The 16,482-nt window shown below is 42.4% G+C and overlaps 1 protein-coding gene across 1 annotated transcript in view; it reads right to left on the reverse strand.

The window, feature by feature from the left end:
- Window positions 1-9,968: 9,968 nt before the first annotated feature.
- Window positions 9,969-16,482, reverse strand: part of LOC132872787 (BOLA class I histocompatibility antigen, alpha chain BL3-7-like) — a 29,323-nt gene continuing 22,809 nt past the window's right edge. The window contains exons 4-10 of the mRNA XM_060907871.1: window positions 13,512-13,793; window positions 13,330-13,428; window positions 13,197-13,223; window positions 13,052-13,097; window positions 12,857-12,919; window positions 12,553-12,643; window positions 9,969-12,450 (exon numbers count right to left, since the gene is read on the reverse strand). Of these exons, the coding sequence (XP_060763854.1) occupies window positions 12,430-12,450; window positions 12,553-12,643; window positions 12,857-12,919; window positions 13,052-13,097; window positions 13,197-13,223; window positions 13,330-13,428; window positions 13,512-13,793 (629 nt within the window). The 3' untranslated portion in view covers window positions 9,969-12,429. The remainder of the gene's footprint in view (window positions 12,451-12,552; window positions 12,644-12,856; window positions 12,920-13,051; window positions 13,098-13,196; window positions 13,224-13,329; window positions 13,429-13,511; window positions 13,794-16,482) is intronic.

The raw sequence follows: 16,482 nt of genomic DNA on the forward strand, positions 1-16,482 counted from the left end.
GTGTTGGACTGAGGAGCTCCAACTACTGTGGACCTGAAACAAACATTTGCTTGCTGCATCATGCTCGTTTTGACAGGGCTTACATCTACATTGCCCTTCAGTAGGAGACGTAATGATAAAACATAAAAATACCCACATTCATGCTGTGAGAAGGCCTGTCCATACCACACAATCCCACCAAGGAAACTGCAATGACTTCAACCATTAAACAGACATATAGAGTATCTACAGGCCAATGGATTAAGACAATCCCTTTTGGAACGGAATTACATGTATAAGACAATATCATTGCAGAATTTTCTTTGGGCTCTACAAAACAAGAGTTTAACCAGTTATTTTCTCATTCTTTATAAAAACATCGAGCTCAAACAGCAGCTAGAATTTCAGAATTATTGATCAGACAAGGATACACTGATTTCTGCATGTCGAAGTTAACGTGTAGACGTGTATTTTACCAGCGAGTTCATGAAGCATAAATCATCCTAACAGTAAACGCTTTACAGTCTACAAACATCACTTTAGTCTAACTCACACTGCAGTGCAGATTCAAAATTTAAAAGCTGGACTGCCTTTCAGATTTTTCAAGTGGAGGTCAGAAAAATATTTTTCCCCGACACTCAATTATTTTTGTTTAGTGGAACAAAAGCTACTGAATTCGAATCACAGACTTCCAATTTTATTAGCTTTTTTTTAAAATAGAACAATTAATTCATTTAAGGTCATGTGGCCCAAAATTCTCCGCTATTTTTTCCTGCTTCACCATGACCCAATACAAGATACTACGTCATGCATCACATCACGTGGTGGGCTTTCCCCATTCACGCAAAGCATTGTGGGATACAAATTTGAAACAGGGGAGAAAAATGGAGGATGTGAGTGTGCAAATGAAACGTGAAAGACGGACTGCTGTAATGGAAAGCGAGAAGAAGAAAAGACATTCTGTTATATATGAAGGAAAGGAAACGCAGGACCAAACTAATAAATATGGGCGCTCAGCGAGCACCTCGGTGTGATCAGCTGTTCGTTTAGCGACAGAATGATGGAACTGTCAGTGCACGCTCAAAGGGAAACCTGTAGATGGCAGTAATGCAACACTGTGGATGCCAGCTGCTGTAAAACCCAAAAGAAGAAGAAGGTAAACCTGCGCATGCTCACACGGACTTCCTCTGTCTGCTTGACTGCGCAAAGCGAGCGATTTCATGCACATTATTTGCTACAGTGACCGCATTTCAGACGGAACTAAATTTCACCGGTTTCATGAAATCGAAAGGTCGTCTAAGGCGAGATTATTTTCAGGATAAAACTGGATCAGAGTTTAAATGCTGAAGAAGGTTTGTGTTGCTGTAACTTCGCGCTTCCTCAGATCTGTGTAAATGTGCTTTTCCTCAAAGTTGTTTTCATTGCGTTGGCATGAATCTGCTTGATGACATGTTGATCATCTCAATCAGACTGTTGAGTTGTGTTTGAGTTGATCTTTGGCAGGACGACACTGAAGCAGGTCAGGTGAGCTGGTGAATGGATCTGCTGTGAAACACCTGCAGGTTACTGTTTATGGAACTCGAACAGTCGAGTCTGTCTGGGTGCAGTGGGGCTTTCTTGTCAGATCTGTGTACATGTGCAACTTTATTTTAAAGAAGTGCAGTAAGAAGCTGTGGATTATTTTCTCTCACATGTTGTAATTACACGATTGAAAAATGAGTCATTTCGCTCTGTTCTTCACTCACACACACACACAGAGGGTTCATGTTCGGGGCTCGTAGGCAGCTCTGGACAGAGAGTTTGGGGAAACTGACACACAGTGAGGTCTATTATCATCTCCTTCTGAACAAAAGTCTCTTTAATCACATGCAGTGTGACGATTCCTACATGTATAACCTGCTCAATCACAATGAGGTTAGGTTAAAAAATACAGGTTGATGTAAAATAATACAAACTAAAAAGTGAGTTAATACAAAATCAGTCAGCTGTAAAATAGTGTAAAAAAAACCCTCCAAAACTATTGTTTTTTTCTGTTAAATTTATTAACTGAAATGTTTTTAAAAGTTCAGACTGTAATTTTCATTAACAATACAAAACCATACACTTTAGTGAAAGTTAAAAAAAATGTTAATTTTAAAATAATATAATGGCAACCCAGCTGGGGTTTTTTTTTTTTGCTTTTTTTTTTTTTTTTTAAATAGTGTACCGATCAGGAATTTTCTTGGCGAGTTCAACACAGCAATTTCACATCTTCACTCAGATTGAACAGATTTGGTATGATGAAAGAATTTCAATCATTAATACAAAAACATTTTAGAGCTCAGATGAAATCTTCTAAACAAACAAACAAAAAAAATCCAAAATGATTGAAATTATGTATTTTTAATGCCTCCCCCCCCAAATTCTTTTTATTATTTTCCAATTATACAGTTGTGGTCAGAAGTTTACATACAGTGACATGAATGTCATCTTGGATATGAATGTCATGGCAATATTTGGGCTTTCAGTAATTTCTCTGAACTGTTCTTTTTCTGTGGCAGAATGATTGTACAGCATACAGCTTTAATTAAAAAAACACTATAATTTGGTGCACAAGTTTTAATTTTCTTTGGGTTTTCTGAAATCAACACAGGGTCAAAATTATACAAACAGCACACCTAATATTTGGGTAAAATGTCTCTTCGCAAGATTCACCTTGACCAAACATTTTTGTTTACCATGAAGAAGCTTCTGGCAGAATTCTGGTTGGATATTTCACGACTCTTCATGATAGAATTGGTAAAGTTCAATAATAAAAAAAAATTTCTTGGCATGGACTCAACTTGTAAGCACAGTTCATATATTTTCAATAGGGTTGAAGTCAGGACTTGTTTTAAAGGGGTACCAAATATAATATATACAGTTGCTGATGTGACAAAGTAACGTATTCTTAAGTATTCTATCAAATTTATATACTAGAAAACAACGAAATATCTTGGTAATTGTAAATATAATAATTTATACGCTAAACCGCACAAGAGTCGCCATTTTTAAAAGACCGTGACGTCAGCGCTACCCACTGCACTAGCGGAACTCTCCGAAATAGAGGAGATAAGCATGTAATCATGGCATCGGGTGCATCAAGTGAAAGCGACAGCTCTGTCGAATCATACGAAGAGATCCCGCAAGACACACTGCAAGCAGGCTATGGCTTAGAAGGGTACCAGTTTGAACCTAGGAGAAGTACTCTCGACTCTGGTGATGAAATAAGAGAAGAAAGCTCGGATGATGGCAAGGATGAGACTGATGTTGACCATGGGCATGGCGAGCGTGGGGCAGAGCTTCTGCGTGCAGGTGACACGGCGTGGTGCTCATGCGGAAAATGTAACGTGGAGTTGCTCACGAGTCCAGCAGAATTTATTTGCTGCAATGAGATAGGCGCCACCCGTGGACTTGCGAAATCGTCGCAAGAGGCAGAAACAGGTATTTCACACATGCTATTCCCAACCTCAATGAGCCAACACAACTGGGCACATACATACGTCATGAGTGTTACGCAGAGAAAATGAATGTGCATTCTGATTGGATAAAATTAATATCATGGCGGGCTGTTCAAACTGCGGAAATAGTTTGCTCGAGCTACTTTCAAAACACTATAACTTTCCAACCTTAGAACAAAAAACTTTTGTAAGTCTTGAATAAGGTTCGTTAATGTGTGTTTTATTGTTATATTTACTCTATATATTGCCCTCTGTTCCCCTTTAAGCTTAATGTTCGCCTGTTTTATCCTCCGCAACCAGCTCTGATATGTGTTTGGGTTCATTGTCCTGTTGTGACTCCCAAGTCGTTTTCAAGTTTCTGATGATTTATGCTGAAGAATTCTGAGGTCGTCCTCCTTCTTCATTATTACATCCACTTTGTGCAATGAACCAGTTCCACTGGCAGCAAAACAGCCCCAGAGCATGATGATCCTACCACCACCACCAGCTGGTACAGTGTTCCTCTGTACATGGTGGTCATTGTGGCCGAACAACTCAATCTTTGTCTCATCTGACCATACAGCTTTCCTCCAGAAGGTGTTTTTCTTTGTCCGTGTGGTCAGCTTCAAACTCTAGTTAAGCTTGAAGGTGTCAGTTTTGGAGCAGGGGGGTTACTTTAGATTAGATTAGATTCACTTTATTCATCCCACATTGGGGAAATTCACGTGTTACAGTAGCAAGAAAATGTCAAACAGATAACAAATAAAACTGAAATAAAAATTAGACAAACGAAGGATTAAATACAGAGGGCTATTTGCATTATCTATCGTGAAAAAGTATAGAAAAATTGCCTTATTGAGAGGCTTGGAAAAATTGCACATTACAGGTAGACTCTGTATTAGGGCTGCGTACCTAAACGTAACATCAGGTACAGGGACAGAGGTTTAGGTACACGTCCGGACCTGTACCTGTACCTGAACAATTTGACAAATTCTTCTGAACTTCTTCAATAATGACAGAAACATTAATAAACTGTTGACAACTTGTCAGTATCTTTATTCAAAGAAAACCTAACATAACTAGGTTTCCTACCTCACTTCTCAGTCACCCTCTCAGTCTCACACTTGGTTAACTTGGGACAAAAAGTCATAAGTTGTTTCACAGCGAGAAGTGACTACACTAGAGTACTATAGACTACATGCAGTCCGCGGCCTTTAACTTACGTGGCAAAATTACACAAAGCAACAAAGGCTGCCAATGCCATAGATTTACATAGAAGACTAGATTCCTCACCGCGTATTCCAGAACGTCCGCACAGGGCGGCCATCTTACCACAGACAAGGGGTATGAAGACTTACGCAAGCAGAGCACAGCACAGCACTCACATTATGATTTACAGGAAATCAAAGTACTGACTTTGATGACAAGATGATGTGTGTGTTTTAATTGTAGATGTTTATATCAGTATGTTTAGTTTTATTTTAACTGCACATTGGAGCCTAGTCAAATGAAATTTCAATCTTCTGTGCCAACATATATTGACTTTGACATGATAATCAGCTTTGAATGTTCTTTTTGTAAATGTAAAGATATCTTTTTATCCTTGGAAGTATAACCACATGTGATTAATTAAATGCTTTTTTTTGTCACAAACTACCGTGAGTCGCTGTCACTGTTTTATACTATTACTTACTCGGGCAGTGCATTTGTTATTATGCTATGATGCGAGTTTACATTTGTTATTATGCTATGATGTGAGTTTACATTTGTTATTATGCTATGACGTGAGTTTACATTTGTTATTATGCTATGATGTGAGTTTACATTTATTATGCTATGATGTGAGTTTACATTTGTTATTATGCTATGCTGTGAGTTTACATTTGTTATTATGCTATGCTGTGAGTTTACATTTGTTATTATGCTATGATGTGAGTTTACATTTGTTATTATGCTATGATGTGAGTGCATTAGGTTTTTGAGGTGGATGAAGTATTTCTGAAGTTTCAGAAGTGAGTAAGCTGTTTATTTAACTTTAGCTTCCCCTACGGCCCTATCACATGTAAAAATATTTTCACTAAAAATTGGAAATAAATTGTATGGTTATTTGTCCTAAGGCCGCAGTTATCCATAAGTATGCAGTGTTAGGCTTCTCACAGCACAGGAATTTCAGCATGCATCCTGTCTTACAGTCTGTAGTATACTGAAATATTTTCGCCAAGCTATGTGTATTTTTTTTAAAACATAAAATGATTATTCATCATTAATATCATAAATACATACTTCCGTTTGTTTTTTTATATAACAAACCAAACCGTTTGAATATCGATTGAAATTTGAGGAAGTTACGGTCATCTGAAAAGTACATATCGCTACCAACACAATGGAATGGGTAAGCCAGCTGTCTGAGGTAAGATGGCCGCCATGTGTGGACGTTCAACTTCGTTCACGGGCAACGGGGACGAGGCATCTAGTCTTCTATGTAAATCTATGGCCAATGCCAGCAAAGGAAAAATGGCTGACCTGCTTTTGAGTCTTTTTGACCAATCAGAACGCTGGATCAGCCAAGCTCTCACAATGTCTCGTGAGACTGTGGCGAGAAGATCTCAAATCAAAGACGGCTCCGATTTCAAGTTTCAGCGCGGCATTTTACGTCTTTTCCAGTGCTAAATTTTCGTCTTTGTGGTAGGATTTACGCATCTTCAGTCACAAAATAAGCAGATACTTGGTGTAAATTTATATCGGTACAGTACCGGTACTTCATGATCCGGGATTTTGGACCTGTACCGAATCGATTTTCACGGTACAGTACCGGTACACAGCCCTACTCTGTATATATATACACAGACACACACACACACATATATAAGTATGCATAAAAATAGTTTAGGGCCTATATTATTCTTGTCTCGTCTCGTCTCGTCTTCTTCCGCTTATCCGGGACCGGGTCGCGGAGGCAGCAGTCTAAGCATGGAAGCCCAAACTTCCCTTTCCCCAGACACCTCGGCCAGCTCCTCGGGAAGAACACCGAGGCGTTCCCAGGCCAGCCGAGAGACATAGTCCCTCCAGCGTGTCCTGGGTCTTCCCCGGGGCCTCCTCCCGGGGGGACATGCCTGGAACACCTCCCCAGGGAGGCGTCCAGGAGGCATCCGAAAAAGATGCCCGAGCCACCTCAGCTGGTTCCTCTCGATGTGGAGGAGCAGCGGCTCTACTCCGAGCTCCTCCCGAGTGACTGTGCTTCTCACCCTATCTCTAAGGGAGCGCCCAGCCACCCTGCGAAGGAAACTCATTTCAGCCGCTTGTATCCGCGATCTTGTTCTTTCTGTCATTACCCAAAGCTCATGACCATAGGTGAGAGTCGGAACGTAGATCGACCGGTAAATTGAGAGCTTCGCCTTTTGGCTCAGCTCCTTCTTCACCACGACGGACCGGTAAAGCGACCGCATCACTGCGGAGGCTGCACCGATCCGCCTGTCGAACCGATTCTGGCAAACCGTCCGGTGCCTCAGGAGGGGGAAGCAGTACTCTGCCAGCACTGTTTACAGTGCGGGTGGGGAGCTGTTGACCTCGACTGGGGACATTGTCGGGCGGTGGAAGGAATACTTTGAGGATCTCCTCAATCCCATCATCATGTCTTCCACTGAGGAGACTGAGGCTGATGACTCAGAGGTGGACTCGTCCATTACCCAAGCCGAAGTCACTGAGGTGGTTTGCAAGCTCCTCGGTGGCAAGGCACCGGGGGTGGATGAGATCCGCCCTGAGTATCTCAAGTCTCTGGATGTTGTGGGGCTGTCTTGGTTGACACGCCTCTGCAACATCGCGTGGCGGTCGGGGACAGTGCCTCTGGAGTGGCAGACTGGGGTGGTGGTCCCTCTTTTTAAGAAAGGGGACCGGAGAGTGTGCTCCAATTATAGGGGAATCACACTTCTCAGCCTCCCAGGGAAAGTTTACTCCAGGGTACTGGAGAGGAGAATTCGACCAATAGTCGAACCTCGGATCCAGGAGGAACAATGCGGTTTTCGTCCTGGTCGCAGAACACTGGACCAGCTCTATACCCTTCATAGGGTGCTCGAGGGTTCATGGGAGTTTGCCCAACCAGTCCACATGTGCTTTGTGGATCTGGAGAAGGCATTCGACCGTGTCCCCTGTGGTATTCTGTGGGGGGTGCTTCGGGAGTATGGGGTTCGGGGCTCTTTGCTAAGGGCTGTCCGGTCCCTGTACGAACGGAGCAGGAGTCTGGTTCGCATTGCCAGCAGTAAGTCAGACCTGTTCCCAGTGCATGTTGGACTCCGGCAGGGCTGCCCTTTGTCACCGGTTCTGTTCATAATTTTTATGGACAGAATTTCTAGGCGCAGCCAGGGGCCGGAAGGAATCCTGTTTGGGAACCACAGGATTTCATCTCTGCTTTTTGCGGATGATGTTGTCCTGTTGGCTTCTTCAAACCAGGACCTTCAGCATGCACTGGGGCGGTTTGCAGCCGAGTGTGAAGTGGCTGGGATGAGAATCAGCACCTCTAAGTCCGAGGCCATGGTTCTCGACCGGAAAAGGGTGGCTTGCCCTCTCCAGGTTGGTGGAGAAGTCCTGCCTCAAGTGGAGGAGTTTAAGTATCTCGGGATCTTGTTCACGAGTGAGGGAAGGATGGAGCCTATATTATTGCACATAATAATTGCATCGATGAGAGATGGCAGAGGTAGTAGTGGTGAAGTAGTGCAAATTAAATGACAAACAGGTTATTGGTGCTACATTACAAGTTGTGGGTGTTATACAGTCTGACAGCAGTAAGTATGAATGACCTGCGGTACCTCTCCTTCTTACACCGTGGGTGTAGCAGTCTACTACTAAACGAGCTGCTTAAAGCCCCCACAGCCATTTCTTGGATAGTAGCCTCTTAGTCCATGGTGATATAAACTCACTGAACTGTAGACAGTGATCCATCAACTTCCAGTTCATGGCAGGGCTGTGCCATGGTGGTTCCTGGTTGCTCCTGACCATCCAAACCAATTTCCTTTCAGCTGAGGGTGACAGTTTGGGTTTTCTTGAAGCAAAGTGACTACACCTTACCATACTTGCATACTTCACATTCAGAAGTTCGCCGATGACACAGCCATCATTGGGTGCATCAGTGATGACAGAGAGGAGGAGTATAGGAGCCTGGTGAGGGACTTTGGTGTGTGGTGCAACAGGAACCATCTGCAGCTCAACACCTCAAAGACCAAGGAGCTGGTCATTGACTTTGGGAGGTCCAGACCAAGGTCACGACCAGTTCTGATAGAGGGAATCGAGGTGGAGGCTGTGGATTCCTACAAGTACCTCGGGCTGTGGCTGGACAGCAAGCTGGACTGGACTTGCAACACCAATCACTTATACAGGAAGGGACAGAGCAGGCTATACTTCCTTAGGAGGCTGCGGTTCTTTAACATCTGCAGGAAACTCCTGTGGATGTTCTATCAGTCTGTGGTCGCCAGTGTCCTGTTTTACACCGTGGTGTGCTGGGGGGGCAGCACATCCAAGAAGGACACATCCAGGCTGGACAAACTGATCAGGCGGGCCGGCTCTGTGGTTGGCATGAAGCTGGACTCTCTGGTGACGGTGGCAGAGAAGAGGTCTATGGACAAACTATTGAACATCATGGACGATGCCAGTCACCCTCTGCACACCGTCATCAGCAACCAGAGGAGCCTGTTCAGTGACAGAATGCTCCTTCCCAAGTGCAGGACGAACAGACTCAAAAACCCCTTTGTCCCTCACGCCATCAGACTGTACAACTCCTCTCTGGGGGGGGGGGGGTTGTAACAGGAGGACAGAGGACGGGAAGGAGCAGTAGCCTAGCCTAACAATAAGCAATACCAGACAATGTGCAATATAATGTGCAATATCTCTCCTGCTGCCCCCTCCCCCTTTTTTCTTACCCCCTTCCTCTCTTCCCCATATCTTATTCTTTTTATATTGTATATGTAAATACTTAATTTAATTTATCTAGAAGTTTTTTCTCTATTTTCTATTCTCTGTTTATCCTGTAATTATGCTGCTGGAATCTTAATTTCCCTGAGGGAACCCTCCCGAAAGGATCAATAAATTTCTATCTAATCTAATCTAATCTAATCTAATCTAATCTAATCTAATCTAATCTAATCTAATCTAATCTACAATTGTTTGAACTGATCTTGGAATTTGCAGTTGTTTAGAAATGGCTCCAAGAGACATTCTGGAGTTGTGTACATCTGCGATCCTCTTTCTCAGATCTGCACTGAGCTCCTTGGATGTTCCCATTGTATTGTGTGTTGGTCAATCCAAAGAGTGCTGTAAACAAACCCTTTTTATGAAGGCACAGAGACGCTACCAGCTGTAGTCAATCATGATCACTAACAGGAAGTTAAGCGACCTCGGCCTTGGCAAGATAAGAGACATGTTGGAAGTTTCAGCACCTCCAAATTAATAATGTGAATATATAAATTTTTGACCCTGTATGTATAATTTTGACCCTGTGCTGATTTCAGAAAACCCAAAGAAAATTATAACTTGCGCACCAAATTCATGTTTTTTTTTTTATTAAAGCTGTATACTGTACAATCATTCTGTCACAGAAAAAGAACAGTTCAAAGAAATTACTGAAATCCCAAATATTGTCATGACATTCGTATCCAAGATGACATTCATGTCACTGTATGTAAACTTCTGACCGCAACTGTAGATGGTACAAATAATAAAAATCGATACAAAACAATACTGGACCAATATTTGGGATCTAATGCTTGCCAGACATCAAGAACGAAAAAAGAAGAAACCCCCCCCAAACATTTACATATACAAATTAAATTTATATAATTATACACACATGCATACACTTTTTAAAAATTGATTATCACATTCATATAAACAATTGCACAGGATCACACACCTGTACAACACAACCAGAAACACACAGCTCTGTCGGTAGCTGCCATGCTTTCAATAAAGGATATGAATAGTTGCCAGATAGCACAGAATCCCTCAACAGAGCCTCTAATGGTGTACCTGATTTTTTTTCTAGATGAATATGACATATACCCTCTGTAATCCAGTGGCTGAATGTTGGAGGGAGCGGATCCTTCCATTAGGAAAGAATCAGCCTTCTGGCCAACAGAGCAGAAAGCAATCAGGTTGGTTTTACAGCTACTCAGAGAAGTGTCTACTGGGACCAGCCCAAACATCGAAATTAAAGATGGGTGTACTGTTTTCCAGCATATTCTAGAGAAGGTCTCAAAAATAGATTGCCAAAATCCATACAGTTTTGGACACGTCCAGAACTTATGCAGCAGCGTGGCCGGGGCTTGTTTACATCGGTCACATGTAGGATCTTGATCTTAGATACTCTATCCTTGGACCAATGAAGATGGTGTAGCACTTTAAACTGGACTACAGCAGGTCTGAGGCACACAGAGGAGGAGGACGAGGAAATCATCTGAATAATTTTTTCCAGGCTGATTCTGGGATAGATCCTTCGAAGTCTGTTTCCTGTTTATTTTTAAGAGACTCGAAGTGAGTTACTTGGTGTGAATTGAGCGTTGTATAGATTCTACTCGTAATATGTTTGGTGTCAGTTTTACATTTAAAGATCTGATTAAAAAATAAATAAATAACTGAAACAGATTGCACTGGTTTGTCGATTGCAGAAATGACCTGGTTGTGTGCCAAGTCTTTACATAGTGGACAATAATGCACTGTTGCCTTAATGTTTACAGGCTGTCTCTCTCTCTCTCTCTCTCTCACACACACACACAGTTTGCATTTATTTATTCCCTTTCATATACTACTTCAATATGCACACTCAACTCTGCACCTGATGCTGTTTGTGTCGTTTACTATCTGCAGCGTTGCACTTTCTGTTGTATTATAGACCTGTGATGTTTGGTGTAGCACCATGGTCCTGGAGAAACGTAGTTTTGTTTTAACCGTATACTGGACCAACTGTATATGGCTGAAATGACAAAAAGACCTTGACAGTTTCACAGTAACATTAGCTGTTAAGGTTGTTTGTAAACAACTGTGCTGAGCCATCTAATGTAAATACAGACATACAGCGTTTCTTTAAACCAGAGTTGGCTGGAGAACGTGCTCAGGTACCAATAGGTGAAAGCCCAGGGTGTGCACTCACGTCCCTTACAGAGCACGGCTTTAGCGTTTCATCGATGGAAAGACAAATTAATTAAGCTGCCATCTGAAAAGGACGTAACCAAAAAGTTCAGGGAGGAGAGGAAGGATGGTGTTTTGAGAAGGAGATTTCACTTTGTAAATCAGGCTGCACCTCTCCCCTGGTGTCACTGCGTATCGGTCCTGACCATCCCAGGCTGGGTTCTGTTTAGCTGTTGGAGTTTTATTTTTCTCCATTTAGCTGTACTTTGGCAGCTCATTTGTACGGTTGGTTTGGTTCCTTGGCTCTTTGCTGAGTGTTGGTACTTTAATAGAACATTACACCAAGTGTTCTTCTGGCACTTGTTCAGTTGGCATGAGAACTTTCTTGTGTAGAAGTTCAGCACTTTATGGACCTGACTTTTGCACTTCTTGTACGTTGCTTTGGATAAAAAAAAGTGTTGACTGAATGCCATGTAACATCTTAAAGTGCAACAATCAAGTAAAATAAATAAGTTAAAATGTAAATCCTCCTGCATGAATTTATCTACCACCGAGTCTCAGTAATCAGCACGAATAAACTCTTAACGTTGCAAGGTGGACATACAGGCTACAACAACAAAACAAATACCCTCATTCTTGTTAACTAAATAAAGACTCCACACAACCTGCACTTCTCATCAACCACATCACTTTGGTCGTTGATATTTTCATCCCCTGGAAGACTACACGTGATCCTGGTTAAAATCTGGCAGGGGCCGGTTCCTGTAAACCCTGCTACACGATCAGGACAACCTGGACCACGACGCTCGACACACTGCGGTCCAGTTTGTGGCAGTAATGCAAAAGATACTGTACGGCGGTGAACAAAAACACTAGATACTCAGCTGCAGCTCCTCATCTGTGGGAGAAAAACACAGAGTTCAGAAACTCCACGCATGAGGGATGGATTTCAGTTTGTGAAGAAGAAAGAGTAATGCAGCTCCAGTCTTCAGATTCTCATCCACTGTTGGTTGTGAAAGAGCAGTGATGCAGTGCGTTTCCAAGAGTTTGTCCTCATGTGTTGCTGCAGTTCACGGCGATGCGTCATTAAACCACTCTGGGGGGAAAAACAAACACAGCGGTGTCGAGTGTTTAAAGAGGTTGTCTGTGTGCAGCTCAGACTGATCTGTTGACAACACGTTCTGAACGAACGGTAAGTTTTTCCTCTTGTTCTTTAATTCAGTCAGTTTGCAGAGAGGTCTGACCCTCCACAGTCTTTGGTTATCATTACATTAATTAACACAAAACTAAATTCGATGCAGTCTTACGTGTGCTCCTCCTCTGAACAATCACTACTGTCCAATCTCTCCATCTCCATCTCCTCCGCTGTTCTAGAAACACACAGACAGAAACAGGATCAGCTCTGATCTGAGATTTAATGTGAGCTCAGGCTTTTCTACTGGATTTTTCACTCCACACACATTTTTATTCCATATTACACTGTAAACATCATCATGTCTTACTCTCTCTTATTTGAAGAGTTGTTGGAGGAAGAATTTCCTTCAGGGGCTGTAAAACATTCAAATCCGTCACAAAGTGAACTAAACACTGCTAATAAATAATGTAGTGGTTTTAAACATCATTTATGGATCATAAAGGTTCACTTACAGGGTTTGGGGGGAACAGGTCCGAATCCTGAAACACAGAACACTGCAAAATATTAATCAAAGCCTCTTTCAAGAGTTACAAAGTGTAAATCTGTTCTCTAAAAACTTCACATCTGCCTCCTTCCTTCTCTCACCAGAGTTCCTCTTCTTCCAGAAGACCATTCCAACAACAACAGCGACGAGAGCAACGACGGCCACAACACCACCAATGATGACTCCAATCTGCCCTCCATCTGATAAATGAACACAGAGTCTTTATTCTCTGCTGCAGCAGTAAATCAGCTTTCACTCTGTAAATCTGGAGTTTTATTCGGACCTTTTGGTACTTCTAAGATTAAATCCTTCTCCAAGCTGCTGTGCTGAACCACGCAGGTGTAGTTGTGTTTCTGCAGCTCCTCAGCTGGGACTTTCAGAATGCTCCTCTTCTGGAGGCTTCCATCCTGGTTGGGTAACGTCTCTCTGAGCTCCACATCCTCAATCAGGTCCTCTCCGTCCTTCTGCCAGGTGATATTCAGGGCTTTGGGGAAGAAACCTGTAGCGTGACACACCACCTCTGGAGGAGGAGAGTGTTTGTGGAACACTGACGCCTCGGGACGAACTGCAGAGACACAGACACAAATATTCCGACGTTCTATCAGATGTATTCATGGTTCAATTCACCTCAAATCACCAGATTTCAGTAAATGTTCCCACCTGACCATTCCAGATTTGCTTCATACCCGTTTTATATTTAATGGCTCATAACTCAAAATTTGATCTCTATGAGACAAATACTTAGTTACTAAAACAGTGCTATGATATGAGGAATAAATACCAGAATTTGAAAGCTCTGACGTGTTTAAATGTGGAGATACAGAGGGCCAAAAATGTTCCAAAGCGCAAACACATTTATTTATTTATTAACAGATTTCAACAACACAAAGTGGTAAATTTGCAATTGTGGATATTCAGTTGTGGTATTTAAAGATCTCTTTTACCCAAGAACAATTCCTGAATATTTCCTGCATCAAGCTTAAATAGTTCAAAATTTGTCTTAATGGAACTTCAGAGTTTTTACGGTAAAATGTGAGCCACGCCCCGTTACTCATGCCTCTGTATCTCAAAAACTAACAAAGCTGTACGGCTGAAATTTAGGACACCGTTTACTGGGACTAATCTTTGGAAGTATGACACAAATCTCGAGCGGTCAGTCAGGAGGCCTTCTGAGAGATCACATGGACTGACCATAAAAAAAAAAACCAGAGAGTTTTATTGCAACTAAGTTTTGTTAAAAGGGTTCCATGATTTTCCCTCTAAACAGTGAAATAAAAAGGTTATTCATCATGTGATCAACTGGTTTTGGCAACAAGAACGTAAAGACAGTTTAAGTTACTAAATGACCGTGTGTGTGATGTTTTACTGTATAATATAGGAATGGTGTTAGTTAGGGACGCGCTGATCTGACTTTTTCAGTCCTGATACCGATATCTGGGTTTTGGGTATCGGCCGATACGGAGTACCGATCCGATACCGGTGTTTAATTAACAAGCTGAGTTTAATTAATTAACAGCTTAATTAACAGTCTCTGAGGAAGAGACTGGGATCGTTCTTTTATGTATACGGCAACATCAGGCATGACTTAAACACCGTTTTCTCAACTTTGTAAACCAAAATGTAACATTTATATCAAAATTTACTGAATTGTTATTATTAAAACAACTCGGGTAAAAAAAAAATCTTCAAAATGAAATCTTTTAATGCAACGAATCACAATGACATCACTCTCACTCCGCTGTGCCAGAAGCCCCTCACGGATTACGAGCTGCACTCTTCATGTGCTCCCATGCTGTCCATGGCTTCCCCCCATGTTGCTCACGTCTTTCTGTAAATGACAGGCACTTTAGTCAATGAAATACGCCACTGATCGAGCGTTTCCTCGACGGCAGTCAATATCGAGCAGCTGGTGTGTGATGTGTGGAAGTTTTTTGCCTGTGGAACTGAACTGGGAGGTGTACAACTCGTATCCATCCAGCATACCGTTGATCTTAAATGTGACAAAAGACACACGCTGGAGCTCCAGAAATATGTGGTGAAGCTCGTCGCTGGTACGCGTTTTAACTCTTCTGATATGTGTTCACACACTTTCTCATAGAGTTCCGGTAGTTCAGGCTCAGGAACATGTTTCCGTGATGGTAAACTGTACCGTGGTTCCAGATGTTCCATCAGACAGCAGAAGCCCTCGTTTTCAACGACTGTCAGGCGTTTGCTCATCCAGAACAATGAACTCAAAAACCTTTTCTGCTGTTTTTTGTCACTTTTGCACCATCACTGGGAAGTTTCTTGAATCTCTGAAATGTACCTGATAAAGATAACTGCTTCTTCAAATGGTCCCCTTTTTAGTTTGGCTGAAGTTCTGAAGTTCTACAGCTGTTGCAAGTAACTGTAGAACTGTAGAAGGTCATTGCTGAAACAGCTGGCTGGAAAAGGTGCACAAGCAACAGGGACGAGCGCAGTCTTGAGAGGATCGTCAAGAAAAGTCGATTCAAGAACTTGGGAGAGCTTCACCAGGAGTGGACTGAGGCTGGCGTCAGTGCATCAAGAGCCACCACGCACACAGACATCTTCAGGAAAGAGGCAACAACTGTCACATTCCTAATACCAAGCCCCTCCTGAACCAGAGACAGCGTCAGAAGCGTCTTACCTCGGCTAAGGACAGAAAGAACTGGACTGTTACTCAGTGGTCCAAAGTCCTCTTTTCAGATGAAAGTAAATTTTGTATTTTGTTTGAAAATCAAAGTCCTGGAGTCTGGAGGAAGAGTGGAGAGGCACAGAGTCCAAGGGGTTTGAAGCCCAGTGTGAAGTTTCTGCAGTCTGTGATGATTTGGAGTGCCATGTCATCTGCTGGTGTCGGTCCACTGGGTTTTATCAAGTCCAACTCAAAATGAAATATTCTAATATTGTGAGATACTGGAGTTCTGATTTTCATGAGCTGTAAGCCATAATCACCAAAATTAAAACTTAAAAGCCTTGAAATATTTCACTTTTGTCACATCTGTGCACATTTACATGCGTGTCCGGCTTCCACTCGCATGTGCTCGGAGCAACGAGCGCCTCAAAGACCACGTACTCGCACCTGTCCCAGATTAAAGCGGAATCAGCGCATAGATATAAGGACAATGAGAACTCACACGTGGTGTGAAGTATTGCGTTGACCGTCACCAGTACTGAGCCGTGTTATTGTACTGTCTTCCTGGTTTTTGACTCGCGTTGTGTGTTTCTGGATTCTGTTTAAGTCTTGCCGAGTACAG

This window comes from Neoarius graeffei, chromosome 24 (genome assembly GCF_027579695.1).
Source record: "Neoarius graeffei isolate fNeoGra1 chromosome 24, fNeoGra1.pri, whole genome shotgun sequence".
NCBI lineage: Eukaryota > Metazoa > Chordata > Actinopteri > Siluriformes > Ariidae > Neoarius > Neoarius graeffei.